General features: G+C 46.8%; 1 protein-coding gene across 3 annotated transcripts in view; it reads left to right on the top strand.

Moving 5' to 3' along the window:
• Nucleotides 1-16,306: 16,306 nt before the first annotated feature.
• The window catches only part of NUP210 (nucleoporin 210), a 105,302-nt gene continuing 101,567 nt past the window's right edge, over nt 16,307-20,041 (top strand). Inside the window, exon 1 of one of the 3 annotated variants that reach the window (XM_032262310.1) lies at nt 16,307-16,643. In XM_032262310.1, coding sequence (XP_032118201.1) covers nt 16,477-16,643 — 167 coding nt within the window. In that variant the 5' untranslated portion in view covers nt 16,307-16,476. Of the gene's footprint in view, nt 16,644-16,943; nt 17,546-20,041 lie in introns of those variants that run through there. The other 2 variants (XM_032262308.1, XM_032262309.1) reach the window with 2 other exon arrangements.

Below are 20,041 nucleotides of genomic sequence, written 5' to 3'. Positions count from 1 at the left end.
AACCCCATCTCTACTAAAAGGGAGGCTGAGGCAGGAGAATTACTTGAACCCGGGAGGCAGAGGTTGCAGTGAGCCACGATCAAACCACTGGGCAAAAAAATAGGACTTCACCTCAAAAAAAAAAAAAAAAAAAAGTGCACTTGCCAGATCTCTTGGAAGCACTTTCCCAAATGCTGTGTCTTGTGTTCTGGTTTTTGGTGAGGATAAAAGATCACAGATGCAAACGACATCTGAACAGTCAAATGCTGAATGCACTTGGAGGGTGTAATTTCCTTCTGCCTGGGAGGAAAAGAACCGTATCTTTAATTTCAAAGCTTTTCAGGTTATCAGCTCTTTAGCATCCAAATGTAGCCCACTTTTGCTAAAAAACACACTCAGTCTGTGAAAGGCAAACTGCTCATCCCACCTCAGGGATCAGACTGGAATTTGAGAACATCAAACCCTTCATAGCAGTTCCAGGACAAGCTTTTTATTTTTAATTTTTTTAATGACTGATGTCTTGGGTTGCTCTGTCACTGAGCTGACCCAAGCAAAATAAAACTGAAACTAATTAAGTGTAGAAGACAGAATGCAGACAGGCCCAGTTTCTATGTTCATGGAAAATAACATCTCAAAGTTAAAGTAAAAACGAAAACAGGAAAAGAATTCTAATTTTCTGTTTGAAAAATGTCATTGTAAATCTCCTTAGCAGTGGCTGGATGTCAGGAGAATTGGGTTTGAATTCTTACTCTACCAACTAAGTCGTTGTGTGATGTTTCAGAAGTCACTGTGCTTCTCTGAGGCTCAATTTCCAGATCTGTAAAATGGGGTTGGTTTTACTATGTAGTTGTGAGGAGGAATTTATGTTAGCAAAACAAGCTTTTTTTAAATATACCCTTCTTAGGGGAAAGGGAGATGGGAAAGTGTGGATAAGGTTAGGGGTAGTAAGTGATTTTTAAGGGGAATTCAATGGGCTTGAAGAGCACACAATGTCCTGGGACAAAGTCTGTTGGGCCTGCAGAGCAGACAATGGTTTGTGACAAAAGTCTGTCCAGGTGTGTTACAGGCATTTGAACTAGAGCAACTCCATCTTGAAGAGGGGCTGGGTTAAATCAGGCTGAGACCTACTGGGCTGCACTCCCAGACAGTTAGGCGTTCTCCATCACAGGGTGAGACAGTTAGGCGTTCTCCATCACAGGGTGAGACAGGAGGTCCGCACAAGATACAGGTCGTAAATGTAACCGCCCAAGGGGTTCACCTTGCCTACTGCCTAGCCTAGACAGAGCCAATTCATCAAGACAGGAGAAGTGCAATAGAGAAAGAGTAATTCATGCAGAACTGGCTCTGCAGGAGACTGGAGTTTTATTATTACTCAGATCAGTCTCCCCGAGCATTGGGGAGCAGAGGTTTTAAGGGGAAGTTGGTGGGTTGGGGGAAGCCAGCGAGCCAGGAGTGCTGATTGGTCAGAGATGAAATCATGGGGAGTCCAAGCTGCCTTCTTGGTCTGTCAGTTCCTGGGTGGGGGCCACAAGATCAGATGAGCCAGTTTATTGATCTGGGTGGGGCCAGCTGATCCATCAAGTGCAGGGTCTGGAAAATATCCCAAGCACTGTTCTTAGGAGCAGTTTAGAGAGGGTCAGAATCTTGTAGCCTCCAGCTGCATGACTCCTAGGCCATAATTTCTAATCTTGTGGCTAATGTTAGTCCTACAAAAGCAATCTAGTCCCCAGGCAAGGAGGTCAGCTTTGGGAAAGGGCTGTTACTGTCTGTTTAAACTATAAACTATAAATTAAGTTTCTCCCAAAGTTAGTTTAGCCTACGTCCAAGAATGAAGGACAGCTTGGAAGTTAGAAGCAAGATGGAGTCAGTTAAGTTGGATTTCTTTCACTGTCTCAGTCATAATTTTGCAAAGGCAGTTTCAATCCCTCCCTTTGGGTTTTATAACACCTTCATCTTAAGGTGTAGGCTAAGAAGACGGGAAAAGGCCTCGATTGCTGTGGCTTCTTCCTGCTGACAGGGGACGTAGTGGGAATGGGAGTGAACCCCAAGGTGAGAAGAATGGAGCCGATTTGCAACTGTGTGGGTGTACCCATGCAGGCCTGGCTGGGCTTCCCAGGCTTGCATGGCAAAAGCGTTAGTACTGTCATCTGTAGTTTTACTACAGTGTTTAAGCAAACAGCCTATTACAAGGTAAATAGTAAGTCCTAGGATGAGAGGTACAATTCCCAATTTTAAAAGCAAAGATTTGAAAACATTACTTTGAGGACTTCTAACCCACAGAGAATTTAGAATTTAGTCTAACTGCAGGAAAAACCTCAAGAACAGCTAACAACAGTGTATTAAGTTTTTCTTTTCTTTCTTTCTTTCTCTTTTTTTTTTTTTGTTTGTTTTGAGACAGAGTCTCACTCTGTTGCCCAGGCTGGAGTGCAGTGGTGCTATCTCAGCTCACTGCTACCTCTGCCTCCTGGATTCAAGCAATCTTCCTGCCTCAGCCTTCCAAGCAGCTGGGATTACAGGTGCATGTCACCATGTCTGGCTAATTTTTGTATTTTTGGTAGAGACAGGGTTTGACCATGTTGGCCAGGCTGGTCTCAAACTCCGCACCTCAGGTGATCTGCCTCCCTTGACCTCCCAAAGTGCTCAGATTATAGGCATGAGCCATCATGCCCAGACTCGTTTTTCTTTTGAAGTATAATTTTTTTCTCTCCAGTCCCTATTTTTATTAAAAATAAATCATGATAGAACTGATTTGTTTGCAAAATAAATTTTAGTCTTACTGTACTTGGCCTGATTATTTGCATAAAGTACAGCAAGAATAATTATTTTTCACTTAGGATTTTTTAATTGCCTTTGATAGAACTCTGTTCCATGAAGAATCTCAGATAAGACTTTGAAAAGCCAAGTCCAGCTATGCGTTTGTACCCTCAAATATCTATAAGTTGGGCAAATTCCTCTCCTCTTGAGGTCCCAAGATAATTTGGGATTCCTGGGGCTGTTAGAAAGTGACATTGTTTATTTGCCACATGTCAGGAACCTTGTACAGGGATTCTGTGTGAACAAGGTGTGAAGCCAGATTCCCTGATGAGCTTTAATTAGCTGTATAAGTCAACTTTGAATCTTTAAAGAAAGCATGCCATTCCATTCAAAGCCTTGGTAAAATAACCAATTTCTCCAACTGTGTCCTGTTACAAAAGAAAACAGATTCTTATTGCACTTGTGCAATTAGCTGTACTGCCATAAATTGAGAATATTCACAAATAGTTTCCAAATTCTGAAGAAATCAGTTAGAGCACAACAAATATGCTCCAATTTTTTTTTTTTTTGTTTTGTTTTGTTTTTTTCTTGACACAGAGTCTAACTCTGTCACCCAAGCTGGAGTGCAATGGCACGATCTTGGCTCACTGTACCTTCTGCCTCCCTGGTTCAAGCAATTCTTCTGCCTCAGTCTCCTGAGTAGCTGGGATTACAGGTGCCTACCACCATGCTCAGCTAAGTTTTGTATTTTTAGTAGAGACAGGGTTTCACTGTTTTGGCCAGGCTGGTCTCAAACTCCTGACCTCATAATCTGCCTACCTTGGCCTCCCAAAGTTCTGGGATTAAAGCATGAGCCATCATGCCTGCCACATACCTGTTACATTTTATAGCTGATTATAAAACCATCTTTTAAAGAGGACCAAAATGAGACAACCATTGTGGATGACAAAAACATTTTAGGGCAGCCACAGATAAAGTCATGACTGATATGGAAATTTGTTACCTCTGTGGCACACAGTCTATTAATAATTATAATTATCACTGATACCATATACTAAGTCATATTAGAATTATAGGAGTTTTGCCAGGCACAGTGGCTCACGCCTGTAATCCCAGCACTTTGGGAGGCCAAGACAGGCAGATCACAAGGTCAGGAGTTTGAGACCAGTCTGGCCAACATGGTGAAACCCCATCTCTACTAAAAATACAAAAATTGGTTGGGCATGGTGGCGGGTGCCTATACTCTCAGCTACTCTGGAGGCTGAGGCAGGAGAATTGCTTGAACCAGGGAGACAGAGGTTGCAGTGAGCCAAGATCACACCGCAGCACTCCAGCCTGTGTGACAGAGCAAGACTCAGTCTCAGGAAAAAAAGGGCAACCAGCAGCCCTCCTGGCTACTCTGCCTATGGAGTAGCTGTTCTTTATTCCTTTACTTTCTTAATAAACTTGCTTTCACTTTATGGACTCACCCCAAATTCTTTCTTGCGTGAAATTCAAGAACCCTCTCTGGGAGTCTGGATACAGACTCCTTTCTATAACAGGTGTGTTTGTCAGAGGTGTGTGAACCAGAGCAACTCCATCTTGAATAGGAGCTGGGTAAAATGAGGCTGAGACCTACTGGGCTGCATTCCCAGATGGTTAAGGCATTCTAAATCACAGGATGAGATAGGAGGTTGGCACAAGACCCAGGTTATAAAGACCTTGCTGATGAAACAGGTTGCAGTAAAGAAGCCGGCTAAAATCCACTCAAACCAAGATGGTGATGAGAGTGACCTCTGGTTGTCCTCACTGCTACACTCCCCTCAGCGCCATGACAGTTTACAAATGCCATGGCAACGTCAGGAAGTTACCCTATATGGTCTAAGAAGGCGAGACATGAATAATCCACCCATTGTTTAGCATGTCACCATAAAAATGGGCAACCAGCAGCCCTCAGGGCTGCTCTATCAATGGAGTAGCCATTCTTTTATTTCTTTACTCTCCTAATCAACTTGCCTTCACTTTACTCTATGGACTCGCCCTGAATTCTTTCTTGCGGGAGATCCAATAACCCTATCTTGGGGTCTGGATCAGGACCCCTTTTCTGTAATATGTTGACAGACTTTGGTTTTTCTTCCTGCAATATGAAGTTCAGTTAATGAAAAAATAGGGAAGGGACTGGAGGTAATTGTTTTCTTCTTTGGCAGGTCCAGACTTTAGGCAGATAAGGGAACTTCAGAGAACAACTTCATCCTATGCTTTGGGACAGACAGGAGTGGGAGAAAGGTGAGAGAGACCTTAAAGCTGTTTCTTCAGTTCAGCATGTCAAAGCTCCATACTTGCGGAGCTGTGTGTTGCTGAGTCCCAACAAACATCTGCTCTCAAAGATTTTCAGTCAAGGCTTGCAGACACATGTACCAAAAGGCTGTTCAAATTGGCTGGACTCAGCCAGGTGTGGTGGCTTATGGCTATAATCCCAGCACTGAGGAGGGTGGATCACCTGAGGTCAGGAGTTCAAGACCAGCCAGGCCAACATGGTGAAACTATCTCTACTAAAAATGCAAAAATTAGCTGACCGTGGTGATGGGTGCCTGTAATCCCAGCTACTCCAGAGGCTGAGACAGGAGAATCACTTGAACCCAGGAGGTATAGTTTGCAGGGAGTCAAGATCCTGCCATTGCACTCCAGCCTGGGCAACAGGAGTGAAACTCTGTCACACACACACACACACACACACACACACAATTTGGCTAGACTAATTTACGCTTCTACCAGGGACATGAGAGAGTTCTTTCTTCCATCTTTGCCCAGACTTGATACTGTAAGATTTGAAAAGTTTTGCCAATCTGATGAGTGAGAAAAGACAGCTTGTTGCTGTTTTGTTTTTTTTTTAGACAGAGTTTCGCTCTTATTGCCCAGACTGGAGTATGATGGCACAATCTCAGCTCACCACAACCTCCGCCTCCCAGGTTTAAGCAATTCTCCTGCCTCAGCCTCCCGAGTAGCTGAGACTACAGGTGCCTGCCACCACACCCTGCTAATTTTTTTGTATTTTTAGTAGAGATGAGGTTTCACTATGTTGGCCTGGCTGGTCTCGAACTGCTGACCTCAAGTGATCTGCCCGCCTCAGCCTCCCAGAGTGCTGAGATTACAGGCATGAGCCACGGTGCTGGCCCCTTGTTACTGTTTTCATCAGCATTTCTCTGGTTATTGAGAAAGAAAAGCAGATTTTCGCATGTATGTTGACCATTTGAATTTTCCTCTTCTGGGAATTGTCTATCTGTATGTCTACCCATCTTTTCATTCTTATTTCACCCTTTCCCAATACATGGAGAAGTATTTAGGGCCTAGATTGTAAAAATGGCAGGAACAGGTTTCTCTCCTTTTCTCCCCAACTAATTAAAATTTAAGCTCATAGCCAGGCGCAGTGGCTCATACAAAATTTAGCTGGATGTGGTGGCTCATGCTTGTAAGGGAGGCTGAGGCAGGAGAATTGCTTCAACCTGGGTGGTGGAAGTTGCAGTGAGTAAGCTGAGATTTTACCACTGCACTCCAGTCTGGGCGACAGAGTGAGATCCTGTCTCAAAAAAAAAAAAAAAAATTAGCTCATGCAACTTCTGATGAATACAAAACCCCTAAACATAAATTAATTCAGTCAAGACAGGTAATGAATTAAAAGACATTACAGACCAGGTGCCGTGGCTCACACCTGTAATCTCAGGACTTTGGGTGGCCAAGGCAGGTATCACATGAGGTCAAGGGAGACTAGCCTGACCAACATGATGAAACCTCTCTCTACTAAAATACAAAAAATTAGTTTGGCATGGTGGCGGGTGCCTGTAGTCCCAGCTACCCAGGAGGGTGAGGCTGGAGAATCACTTGAACTCAGGAGGCAGAGGTTGCAGTGAGATGAGATCACAGCACTGCACTCCAGCCTGGGTGACACAGTGAGACTCTTATCTCAAAAAAAAAAAATAAAAGTAAAAAAGAAAGAAAAGACATGACAGTTTAACACAGTCTAATGTGTACTTTTATGATGTAAGTATTGAGATATTGTCAACCATTTAGCTGAATTTCCCTGGCTAATCACGCAAATGATTAACTTAAGCCTCCTTAAGTAATCGTACTTAATTTTAAAGTAAGCTGCTCCTTGAGCTGAGAGGAAGACTGCGACATTTTACAGGAAGTCACCCTCCTTCTGACAAGACAGGAAGACACCTGCCCCCTAAGGAAAAGTCTCAGATGCAGGGCAAACAATCTGAAAGCTGCAAGATCAACAGAAGAAAATTGTTGCTTCCTCCTTAGGTGAATACAATGGAAAGTTGTGGAAAACCTAAATTTCCATTTGATCATTGTGTTGATGAGGCTGTGGGTGAAATGAAAGTTTCCTAACATGTCTTTTGTTGCCTGGGCATGAATTTTTTTTTTTTTTTTTTTTTTTTCGAGGCAGAGTCTCACTTTGTTGCCCAGATTGGAGTATAGTGGCACAATCTCGGCTCACTGCAACCTCCGCCTCCCGGGTTCAAGTGATTCTCCTGCCTCAGCCTCCCGAGTAGCTGAAATTACAGGCACCCGCTATCACGCCTGGCTAATTTTTGTATTTTTTTAGTAGAGACAGGGTTTCATCATGTTGACCAGGCTGGTCTCGAACCCCTAACCTCAGGTGATACGACCGCCTCGGCCTCCCAAAGTGCTGGGATTATAGGTGTGAATTTTTATTCATGAGTAATATACAATCTTATACTGTATATATACTCATTTGAGATGAAAGGACTACACTCAAAAGAATGAAATCAGAATATTCTGGTCTCATCTTAATCAGAATAAGTAATTATTTATATTAGAAGAATTCTTTACTGTTACCAACAGCTTTTATATTAACTATATTATTTATTTATTTATTTATTTTAAGACGGAATCTTGCTCTGTCACACAGGCTGGCGTGCAGTGGCACAATCTTCACTCACTGTAACCTCTGCCTCCTGGGTTCAATCTCCTGCCTCAGCCTCTCGAGTAGCTGGGACTACAGGTGCTCACTACCATGCCTGGCTAATTTTTGTATTTTTAGTAGAGACAGGGTTTTACCATGTCTCAAACCCCTGACCTCAGCTAATCCTATCTGCCTGCCGGCCTCCCAGATTGCTGGGATTACAGGCGTGGGCCACCAGGCCTAGCCTTCCTTTTTGAGACTAAATATTATTCCACTGAATGGATAGGCCACATTTTGTTTATTTATCCATCAGTGGATGAATTGGATGGCCTTCACCTTTTGGCTATTGTGAATAATGTCGCCATGAATATGGGTGTACCATATGGGCTTTCAGTTGTGTTGGGTATATACCCAGAAGTGGGACTGCTGAACCATATAGTAATCCTACATTTAATTTTCTGAGGATATATCATATTGTTTTTTATAGTAGCTGCATCATCTTACATTCCTTCAGCAGTGCACAAAGGTTCCAGTTTCTCCACGTTTTGTTTTCTGTTTTTGTGGGTTTTTTTGTTTGTTTGTTTGTTTTTAAATATAGTAGCCAATCTGATGAGTGTGAGGTGGTATCTCGTTGTGGTTTTTGAAATACATTTCCCTAATAATTAATGATGTTGAACATCTTTTCATCTGTTGGTTGGCCATTCATATACCTTCTTTGAAGAAATGTCTATTCAACTCCTTTGCCCATCTTTTGATTGAGTTATTAGTCTGTTGTTGCTGAGTTGTAGGAGTTCTTTTATATATTCTAGATATTAACCTCTTATCAGATATGTAATTTGTAAATATTTTCTCATATTCTGTACATTGCCTTTTCATTACGTTGAGTTGTGTCCTTTGATGCACATGTTTTTGCCTTTTTTTTTTTTTTTTAGACAGAGTCTCACTCCATCACCCAGGCTGGAGTGCAGTGGCATGATCTCAGCTCTCTGCAATCTCCACCACCCAGGTTCAAGTGATTCTTGTGCCTCAGCCTCTGAGTAGCTGGGATTACATGTGTGCCACCATGCTTGGCTAATTTTTGTATTTTCAGTACAGATATGGTTTTACCATGTTGGCCAGACTGGTCTCGAACTCCTGACCTCAAGTGATCTGCCTGCCTCAGCCTCCCAAAGTGCTGGGATTACAGGCATGAGCCACCATGCCTGGCCTGTTTCTACCTTGATGTAGTTCAATTTATTTATTTTTTACTTTTGTTGCATTGTTGAATTTTGATAACACACAAACTTTAAAATAAAACTTTTTTTTTTTTTTAAACAAAGTCTCAGTTGCCCAGGCTGGAGTGTGCTGGCAAGATCATAGTTCCTGGCAGCCTAGAACTCCTGGGGTCAAGTGATTCTCCCACCTCAGCCTCCTGAGCAGCTAGGACTACAGGTGTGTGCCACCATAGTGTGTGTGCCAAGCTAAATTTTTAAGGCTTTTTTTGTAGAGATAGGGTCTCACTATGTTGTCCAGGCTATTCTCACTCTCCTGGCCTTAAGCAATCCTCCAACCCTGGCCTCCCAAAGCACGGGGATTATAGGCATAAATCACTGCACTTGGCCTAAAATAAAACATTTTTTAAAGAATTGATCCTTTATTAGCAATGCATTGTACATGGATGTCAATTTACAGAATGCCTAGAAGAGAATGGTACCCAGATACATTAATTCAGCTCATGTGTTTGTTCCTGGACTAAGCTCATAACTTTTTGGAATCATTTGAGCTTGCTTCAGGGACAGTTATTGCCCCCAGCCCTTATGGAACTATACATTGTTGTGTTTAAACAGTAGATTTGAGATAACCAGTGATAGCACAGTGACTATAAAGACAAATTTGAATTACTGCTATTCAGCTATCCTATGCCGAATGTAACTAAAAATACATTAATGTAATTTTAAAAATATTAAGCCACTATCTTTTCCTTTTTGGCTATAATAGTTATTTTGTTTAAAAATTTTGCTGGCTTGCTTGTATATAGAAAGTTTAATTTTAAAAAGTTATTTTTTTCCTAGAAATTATTATATTTCATGTTTATTGCTGAAAATAATCTTGTCTTATAAAGGAAGGATGGTTCCAAAATGATCCTCCCTAGGGGTTCCAATTTGCTAGTTGTGCTATGGGAGGTCTGAACTACCCAGGAGGGGCCGGGCCAGAGGAGTGAATGTGGGAGGCAGAGGTGAGAGAGGGTGCCTCGGAGGGCCTGGGGACCACAAGCAGGAGTTTGAATTCTGTGTCAAAGGCACCTGGGAAGCTCTGGAGGGCTGGATCCCTGAGGGGTGTACCATGATCTGTGTTGACCACTCTGGCACTGAGAGGAGCTCAGAAGCAGCAAAAGTCTATTAGATTCTTCAGAGAAACAGAATAACAGTGTGGGTGTGGGTGTGTTGGAGGGGGAGTTGTAGAGAGGGGAGCAATTAGGGGAATTGGTTCACATAATTATGAAGGCTGAGAAGTCCTAGAGTCTTCTGACTACAAGTTGGAGGCCCAAGGAAGCTGGTGATATAATTTGGTCCAAGCCCGAAGGCCTTAGAGCCTGGAGATATGATGGCGTCCAAAGACCTGAGAGCCTGGGGTGGGGGTGGGGGTGCTCATATAAGTTCCCGAGTGGAAAGGCCTGAGAATCAGGAGCTCCAATATCTAACGGCAGGAGAAGACAGATGTCCCAGCTCAAGCGGACAGTGAATTTGCCTTTCCTCCCCCTTTGTGTTCCAGTTGGGACCTTAAGGGATTGGATGATGTCCACTCATATTGGTGAGGGCAGATCTTTACTCAGTCTGATTCAAATGCTAATGTCATTCAGAAACACCTTCACAGACACACCCAGAAACCATGTGTTACCAGCTATCTGGGCATCCCTTAGCCTAGTCAAGTTCACCCGCAAATTAACCATCACAAAATGGGACTGTGCTGCTGTGTGGGTTGGGGTAATTCTAGAAAGTAAGGAGTAGAGCCTGCACTCTTCCAGTGTTGGTGGCCTGGTGATGTCTGAGGACCCACTTGTGTGTCCAGCTAGGGTTGCTGGAATCAGATTGAGGTGGCTGGGATAACACACGTGTGCCTGTACTTCCAAGGAAGCCTGAAGGTGTGACAAGCTGGCTACCATCACTTATTCTGCAGCCATCATCATCCAGTGACACCTGTGGAGAAGGACCCAGGGACCTGCAGGAAGCAAACAATCGCCAATCCCGGCAGAGGCTGAAGGTGGCAAGCGTGAGGAACACATTCTGAGAAAGAGTAAACACATCCAGAAAAGCTGCTCACGGATGTGAGCGGGAGGCATGTCTGGGCATTGACTTAAGCAGCCATTTCTGTAATGAAGGGGTGCCATTCTCTTAAGTATGATGAGGTTTTGGAAAGCACTTTGCAAAGTTGGAAGCCATTCCAGTGCTTCTGGTGTTCGTTTTCTTTTTTCTTTTTCCCAAAGCCAAGGTTTCCAGCTCAGAGGTGATGCTGAAGGTCCACAGCGGGTGTCCCTTTCCTCCATTTCCAGAGTCCATGAATAAACCTGGGGCAGACTTGTGTGGGGGGATCCCTCACTGCTGCTGCAGTAGGGCCCAGGAGAGGTGGGACTCAGCTTGGGAGTGTGTGAAAACACAAATGTCTACTCCAGAGATAAAGGGGCAACATTTAAATGCAAGGGAAAAAAGAGAGATTGGGGAAGGAAACCTACAGATTGAAAGAGACTTAAAAGACATTTCAATCAATTCCAATGTGTGAGCTTTACTTATATCCTCATTCTCAAAGCACAAACTGTAAAAAGGCATTAAGACATGTATGAGACAGTTGGAAATCTGAACGCTAACAGTAATTTATGACCATAAGATTACTGTTAATTTTTAATATGTGTGATAATAGTATCGTGGTTATATTATATCTATAAAAGGGTTGTTATCACTTAGCGATACACACTGAAATACAGATGAAATGACAGGATGTCTTGGATTTGTTTCAAAATGAGATAGGGTGGGGCCTGGGGTGACTGCAGAAGCAGCAGAATTGGCTATGGATTGTAGCCATAGGACTGGACAGTCATGGGTTTCATTATACCATTCTGTCTACTCTATGGCTCTTTGAGGTTCCCCATTGTAAATGATTCTTAAAAATTACTGTTTGGCCTGGCACAGTGCCTCATGCCTGTAATCCTAGCACTTTGGGAGCCTGATGGGGGAAGATCCTTTGAGCCCAGGAGTTCGAGACCAGCCAGGGCAACCTGACAAAACCCTGTCTACACATACACACACACACACACACACACACACACACACACAGACACACACACACACACACACAGCAAAAATTAGGTGGGTGTGGTAGCACACACCTATAATCCCTGTTACTCAGGAGGCTGAGATGGGAGGATTGCTGGAGCCCAGGAGGCAGAGGCTGCAGTGAGCCAAGCTAACACCACTGCACTCCAGCCTGGGCGACATAGTAAGACCTTGATTCGAAAATAAATAAATAGGCCAGGTGCAGTGGCTCACACCTATAATCCTGCCGAGGCGGGCGGATCACAAGGTCAGGAGATTGAGACCATCCTGGCTAACACGGTGAAATCCCATCTCTACTAAAAAAACAAAAAAAATTTAGCCGGGCGTGGTGGCACGTGGCTGTAGTCCCAGCTACATGGGAGACTGAAGCAGAAGAATCGCTTGAACCTGGGAGGTAGAGGTTGCAGTGAGCCAAGATCATGCCACTGCACCCCAGCCTGGGCAACAGAGCAAGACTTTGTCTCAATAAATAAATAAATAAATAAATAAATAAATAAATAAATAAAAAGATACAAATAAAAATTACTGTTGTCACAAAAAGATGGTGGATAGGCTCTAATAGATAGGACAACATCCTCCTAGGAAAAAGTTAATTGCCTTGAAAAATCTCTCCATACTTGTATGCTCAAGGAGAAAGGTCAAGATTAGTATGGTTTGTCCTCAACACTGCCTTGTGTTTAGTCATCTTCCCAATGAAACCTCTGAGAGCAGGTCTTGGGCCTCAGCCCTGAGCAGGAAATAGTATCCGACGGCAATTGGAAGACATTCTTTTGTTTCGCTGTGTTTATTTTATGGCTATTTCTATTATATTTTGCAAACTGATAGTGGCTTTTTGTTTACAGAAGAGACAAAATTTACTTCTTAAGTAAATATATGTAAACATTTTGATTTAAAGATAGGAAGTAAGAGTGCAGGTGGCACTCATATTATTTTTAAAATGTTTTATGGTGGTTGAAGTTTGGAAGGCACTGATGTGGGTCAGGAGACATTTTCTATCTGGTTTTAGTTATCAAGTGAGTAACCAGCTCACTCAAATCTGTGGCTTCTTCCAGCCCAGAGGGTCCCTGTGCCCAGGACAGAAGGCGCAGAGCCCATCGTCCATGGCTGCCTCCCTGCATCTCAAACACTGACACCCAGAGAAGGGGCCCAATGCCAGGGAGTGGAAACAGCCCACACAGAGAAGATGGGGGTGGCCTCTACCCATGGACCCCTGGCTTGGCCTCAGATACATCCCATACCAGGGTTGTATGCAAGTGAAAAGGGGGTCTGGGGTCAAGTTTAAGGACAACGTAAAGGGATAAAATCTCAAATGGAAAATGTTTCACCCATCATTTTGTTGTCTTCCTTTTTTTTTTTTTTTTTTGAGATGGAGTTTTGCTCTTGTCTCCCAGGCTGGAGTGCAATGGTACAATCTCAGCTTACTGCAACCTCTGACTCCTGGGTTCAAGCGATTCTCCTGCCTCACACTCCTGAGTAGCTGGGATTACAGATGCATACCACCATGCCTGGGTAATTTTTGTATTTTTAGTAGAGATGGGGTTTTGACATGTTGGCCAGGCTGGTCTTGAACTCCTGACCTCAGGTGATCCACCTGCCTTGGCCTCCCAAAATGCTAGGATTATAGGCCCATTTTGCTGTCTTCCACGGGTTGCTTTCTGCTGGGAAAATATCCTGATTGCCTTAAATCACCTGAAACATAGCTGTTTAGCAAGCTGTGTCCACTCAGATGTGTTTTGCTGGGCCGTCTGTACGATTCTTTTTTCTCTGTGTAATTAAACTTTTTTTTTAGATAATTGTAGATTCACATGTAGTTGTAACAAATAACACAGAGGGATGCTATAATGTGTGCCCTTTACCCCGTTTCCCTCAGTGGACATCTTGCAAAACTATGGGATAATATCACCACCAGGAAACACACATTTATACAGTCAAGCCACCGAGCATTTCCATTCCAGGGACTCCTCATGTTGACCTTTTGTAGCCACATCATTTCCTACCCTGTGTTGTCCCTGACCCCACATTCACTCACCTGCTCTATACTTCTATAGTTTTGCCATCTCAAGAATCTCGTATAAAAGCAGTATACAGTATGTAACCTTTTGTGCTTTTGTGATGTTTGTTTTCCAGTCAGTATAATTCCCTGGAGCTTCATCCAAGATGGATGTATCAACAGTTCGTTTATTTTTGTTGCTGAATAATATTCCATGGCATGGATGTGCCACAATATGTAATCATCACCCATGAAGGTCCTCTGTGCTGTTTCCAGTTTGGGCCTATTTGAATACAGCTGCTATGATGAACATTTTATGTACAGGTGTTTGTGCGAACATTAGTTTTCATTTCTCTAGGATAAATGTCCAAGAGTGAGATTTACCTGCCTGGCAAGACATATGTATGTGTGTATATGTGCCATATTTTATACATACATATGTGTGTGTGCCATATTTTATATATATATATATATATATATATATATATGCTTGTTTATACACAAAATTTCTCTGGATATATACTCAAGTGGAAAACACTGATTGCCCACAGGGAAGGATATTGGGTGATGGGGAGGGAGATGAATCACTTTCATTTGGAACCCTTTTGAGCCTAAGTTTCAACCATCTGTCTGGATTTTTGGAAAACAAATCAATAAAACGTACAACCCGCAAGACACCCGCAGACTTCCTCACAAATACCCACTCTGAGGCTGCCTTTTCCGCACAAGTTTGTCTTTTATTTCTTTAAAGGAAGCCCGTTGGAATTCCCCTACCACAGGACCTGGTTCCACACAGGGCAGACCATGACCCCCTCAGTTCTGGGATCTCCAGAGATTTCCGCCAACACACGTTCCCTGGTCTAGGGCCCTCAGGCTTTAAGGGTGACCTTAAACACCCTGCATCACCATCCAAAAGCCCCTTGATCCCTGAGGGGCAGGCTCAGCCCATGCAGGCCTCACTGAAGCCCAGTGTGGTGCCCATGCCCAGCTCAGGGACCACCTCCTCCAAAAAGCCTTCCAAGCCTGACTGACTTTCATCCTCTCCTTCCTTGTCACCCCAGTGGCATCGTTGTGTCTTCCTGGCTAGTCAGCCTCCACTTCCTGCACTCCTTACACAGTCGGCCTGTGCAACCTCACCCCCACTTTCCTGACCTCCCACTAGGCTGGGCCTTCTCTGCAACGCTAGATTCATATTTTAGCGGCACCAAGCAATCAGGTGCCTGCTGACACATGCCTTCATGCAACTCATGGCAAAGACCGCTAAAAGCCACAGAGCACAGCGCGGAATCCAAGACCTTCCATGGGTGTGCGGGTGGATTCCGTGGTGCTGAACTTTCTTTTGCGGGTGTGGCGGCCGTGGAGAGGTTTGTGCTCTGGCAGCGCTGGCGCCCGAAATGACCTTTGGTAACCTCTAATGGCTTCCGCAGCGGGTGAAGCAGGACAAGGGCTTGGGGTTCTCTGGCTGAGTGATCTGGGGGCCATTCAACCAGTTTTCTCCTGGAGAAGTGGGGATCTTAAGGCCTCTCTGAAAGATTCTCCCCGGGGCCTGAAAGCTTGGGGGGGACACCTCCTCCCTCCTCAGGCCCGGTCCCCAGGCGCAAGACCACTTGAGCCAGCAGCGTGCGTCAGCAGGAAAGCAGAAGCCGGAATAGGGCAGGCCGGAAGACAAGTACCCCCAGAAGGTCGAGAGAGAGGCCTTCCTGGTACCCCGTAGCAGTTAGGTCGGACTGGGACACTTCCCGTTTACAGGAGACTGTAAGACCCCCGCCCCGCCCTCAGTTGGGGCTGACGCCATTTTAGGCCTCAGCCCGTCTGCAGCCAGACGCTCATTAAAACAGCGTGTTGCTCCACACCACCTCGTGTTGTTTGTTGGCGCTTTCTCGGGGATCGAACCAGTAACAGAGCCTTGCAGTGAGGGGGCTGAGGAGGAGCGGCCCCGGGCCTTCAGCCCTTCAGCAGGTGGCTTTCCTTTGCGAGCCCGGGGTCCCTCTTCTGGGAAACATGGACTGGTACAAGGCAGGCGCCGGTTTTCCGCATCCCAAATGTCCTGGGGCTTGTGTCCCTTGGTTGCTGACCGTGGGTCGGGGCCTGAGCGCAAGGTCCACAGCCGGCGGCCTGGCTCCACCGCCAGGGGCGCTGACCCGAGCGGGATGCGCGCTGCGGGGCAACCGGGGGCTCTCCCTACAGCCTTCTATGGTCTAGGGGTCCCCACGGGCGTGCGCGCTGGCTCAGCCTTTCTCCGCGCGGGCGCGCCCCCAAGTCCTCTCCCTCAGCTCCCGGGTCCCGGGCGCGCGCCCCATCTCCCCGCCCCGCGACCGGGCGCGCGGGCCGGGCCGGGGGTGGGGTCGCCGCGAGCTCGGCCCCCAGAGTTCCCGCGCTCGGGCCCAGGAAGCGGCCGCAGGAGGCGGCCCTTGCCCCGCCCCCGCGCTCATCACCTGCTGGCCTGGCGCTCGCGGGCGGGGGCGGAGGGCGCCAGGGGGCGGCGCGGGCGGCCGGGCGGCCGGGCGCAGGGTCGCGGGAGGTGACGCGCGGCGAGGATGGCGGCGCCAGGCTTGGGGCCGCTGCTGCTGGCGGTGTCGGTGCTGTTGGCGCTGGGCCCCTCCGCCGCGGCGGCCAAGCTCAACATCCCCAAAGTGCTGCTGCCCTTCACGCGGGCCACGCGCGTGAACTTCACTCTGGAGGCCTCGGAGGGCTGCTACCGCTGGTGAGAAGCGCGGCCGGGGGGAGGCGAGCAGGCGGGGGTTGGGGACCGTCTGGGCCTTCGCGCGGAGAGGCCGCGCGGGCCCTGAGAGGCCGGCAGGTGCGCGGCGCGCTCTCGCTGAGCGCCCGGCTGCGGCTGCCGGAGCGGCGGGTGCGCGCGGGTTGCCACCAAAGCTCATGGCGCCGCCCGGGCCTCCGCGCAGCTGAGGCGCGAGCTGGGCCTGCCGTACTCCGCGTGTTTTGGGTTTTGCGGGAGGAGGGGTGGCCTGGGGAGGGGCGTCTGGGGCCGCAGGGCCCGGGCCGACCTGAACTGGGAGAGGGCGCCGGGGCCGCTGGGTCACACTTCCCTTGCCTCCGGGACCCCGGCTTGGGTTTGTGTGTGACCGCCCTCGCCTTGGCGTGGGAAGTGGGTCTGTGGGAGACGAAGCGCAGCGCCTAGCGTCGTTGGGAGGCACGGAGACCTTGGAGGAAAGGAGTTTTGGAGGGAAGCCCAGGGGCCGCTTTACAGAGGCCAAGTGAGGCGAGGCTGGCCGGCGCCGGTCCTGAAGCTCAGGGCATTTCAATCACTTTCCCTCCTGGGTTGGGAGTTCTCCACGGGGTTGAGATGTGGAGTGTGACTCTGTGGCACCAGAGGGACCCATGAAGCCAGAGGCCGACACTGACAAGGCGGTGGGGTCCAGCCCTTTCATTTTGCAGACCGGGCGAAATGGAGCTCCTGCCCCTGGCAAGGCTGACGGGGTGCGACTGAGCCTCCCAGCCCTGCTGGGGGTGAAAAGATGGGATTCCGCCCTTCCCACCGCCAGGATACTCATTGGTTGCTCCCTTTATTTCTCTGTTTCAAGGCCGAACCAAGGTTGAGGCAGAACGTGGACCACATGACAGCACCGCGTGTGTGAGCCTGGACATGTGTGTGTTTAAGCCCGTTTGAGTATTAGTCTTTGCGTGTATGTAAGTGTGATGCCTGGAGCTCAGACCAGCCAGCTTTCTCTGTTGCTTGCACTGCTTGCCCTATTTCTTTTCTTTTCTTTTGAGACGCAGTCTTGCTTTCTCGTCCAAGCTGAAGTGCAGTGGCGCAATCTCGGCTCACTGCAACTTCTGCCTCCCAGGTTCAAGCGATTCTCCCGCTTCAGCCTCCTGAGTAGCTGGGATTACAGGTGCGGGTTGTCTGGCTAATTTTTGTGTTTTTAGTAGAGACAGGGTTTCACCATAATGGTCAGGCTGGTCTGGAACCCCTGACTTCAAGTGATCCGCCCGCCTCGGCCTCCCAAAGTGGTGGGATTACAGGCGTGAGCCACCGCGCCCGGCCTGCTCTATTTCTTTTTTGAAGGCTTCATTCCGGAAATCAGGATATACTAGGTCAGCCCATTGCATTTTGGGATTAGTGCTTTATGCGCCTGGAGGCTCCTATTTCTGGCCTGATGTCAGAGGCTGAATTTGAGCGTTAGGTTTTCTGTATCCCAGTCTAAGTTCTTGTCTTGTGCGGGAAGATCAGCCGTTAGTCAATACTGTGGCGGGGATACATGCTCATTCTCTTGTTGCAGTTGTCTCTCCTCTTAGTATATGGGAAAGAAAGAGGAAGCTGATTATTGAAAACAGCTGGCTTCAAGTGAATCCCTTTGGATATATTTGTGTGCTACATTCTCTGAGATTCTATAGCTGTACTTTTTTTTTCCCTAAACTAACACCCCCCCCCAAAAAAAAACCATAACTTTCTTTTCTAAGAGGAGCTGAATGGTGTTGGTGGATTTTAATTTACTTGGTAGGAGAAAGGAAAAAAAACATTCCTAATCTCTGATGCATCAGAGAAGTGCTAAGTACCTTATAATGTGTTTGGCGTTGATCTGTAGCTTGTATTGCAGATGTGTGACTGCTATCCAAAGTGTCTTCTCAGGGGTGTTTGGTGATTGTGATTTCCCCTTGACTTCACAGGAAGGCATTCTGTCAATCAAGCACTGAGAATATTTTCTTTATTTTTAGTAGTGCTGTTTCTAGTGTAGTCATCTATTGCTCCAGTTTTGAAGAATCTCCTCTGGAGATTTTAAGAGCTGGCCTGTAGATATATATCTGCAGTCCTATAAACCTGGGAGGAACATTACCTCTTCATCCAGAGAGTTCATTGTTAAGTCCCTGAGATGAAAAAGAACGAAAATTATGCCAGAACCTGTGAAACATTTGCTCATCCTTTGAATTTGCAGCTGAGCTCCAAGTTTACAGAAATCACTGTGTGTGCCTGAGCCAGCAGCTTCACATTTACTTTTCCTATTTTTTTTTATATTATAGCATCAAAATTGGATAGTTTTAGCCAGGGGAACCTTAGAGATCATCTAGTTTAAACAGCCTGTGTTTCATATGGGAAAATCTAAGCTGCAGAAAGGGAAGTGATCTCTGGGATGTCTTGTGATGGAGACTAAGTTGGGGTGGGAGCTGCTGGGACCCCTCCCAGTCCCACCCCATTAGACCTGGGGACTTGCAGCCTCTGGCTAATTTGCCAGGCTCTAATTGAGTCTCTTCAACTGCATTCAGCCAGCACTGGTTTTGTGACAAGTTCCTGATTCCTTTTAGATATTTTGCATTATTGAAAGTGCTCCATAAAGTGTATTTCATTTGCTCCTTTTAAAGAGATCCTTTTATATACAAAATGACCTTATATCGAAAACTGGGAGAATAGATGAAGAAAAGAAATCATGCAGGGCAGGGAAGGGTGGCTGCCTGCAGGTTGTCCTGCCTTTAGGCAAAGAGACCAAGCTTTGAGCTTTTGTACCCACTGTCAAACAGCCATTGGTTCCCTTAGGGCGTTGTTTCACTTCCCAGGCCTCTGGCCTAGACACCCTGTTGTGAATTACAACCTGCAGCTCCCCTGGCTGAGGTGAGGAGGGGATGTGGACCTGCCTGGTGAACAGCATCTGGATATAGCATGCACAGTACCCACCATACCGAGCTGTGCACAAACTTCTCCTTTCCTGCTCCTGACAGTCTCTCCTGGGCACCTTGAAGCCACCTAACATGTATGCCAGGCCTGGTCCTGCATCAGGGTACACCCTTTCTTACATGGTCTGGGGCACTTCTCAGTCACAGGTGTAAGGATTCTTAGGCAGGTGGAAGCCCTTTTAGGGCCAGGGAGGGCACTGGTCCCTGTGCTGTGGAGCTTGGCCTTGGAGTGTGCTATACCCCAGGGAGCTCAGATGACCCCTGGGGAGTCCCTCTGTCTTTGCTGAGGGGTGACTGTGGGAGGCCAGAGGCCAGCACCACCCTTGGGTATGGACGTCCCAGGTCCCTCCCCCTGTCCCGGCAGGGGAAGCTGCAGCAAGTCCCCTCGAAGGCCTTCATGGGTGAAATTGGGCAGGAAGGGTGAGGGAAGGGCTTCCTCTGGCTCTTCGGGAGACCTCTCTGCGTGCTGAGCCA

Source organism: Sapajus apella, unplaced genomic scaffold (assembly GCF_009761245.1).
Source record: "Sapajus apella isolate SASKATOON/1434 unplaced genomic scaffold, GSC_monkey_1.0 scaffold128, whole genome shotgun sequence".
Classification (NCBI taxonomy): Eukaryota; Metazoa; Chordata; class Mammalia; order Primates; family Cebidae; genus Sapajus; species Sapajus apella.
The sequence above is the reverse complement of the archived record's forward strand: the minus strand, read 5'-3'. Positions and strand labels throughout refer to the sequence as shown.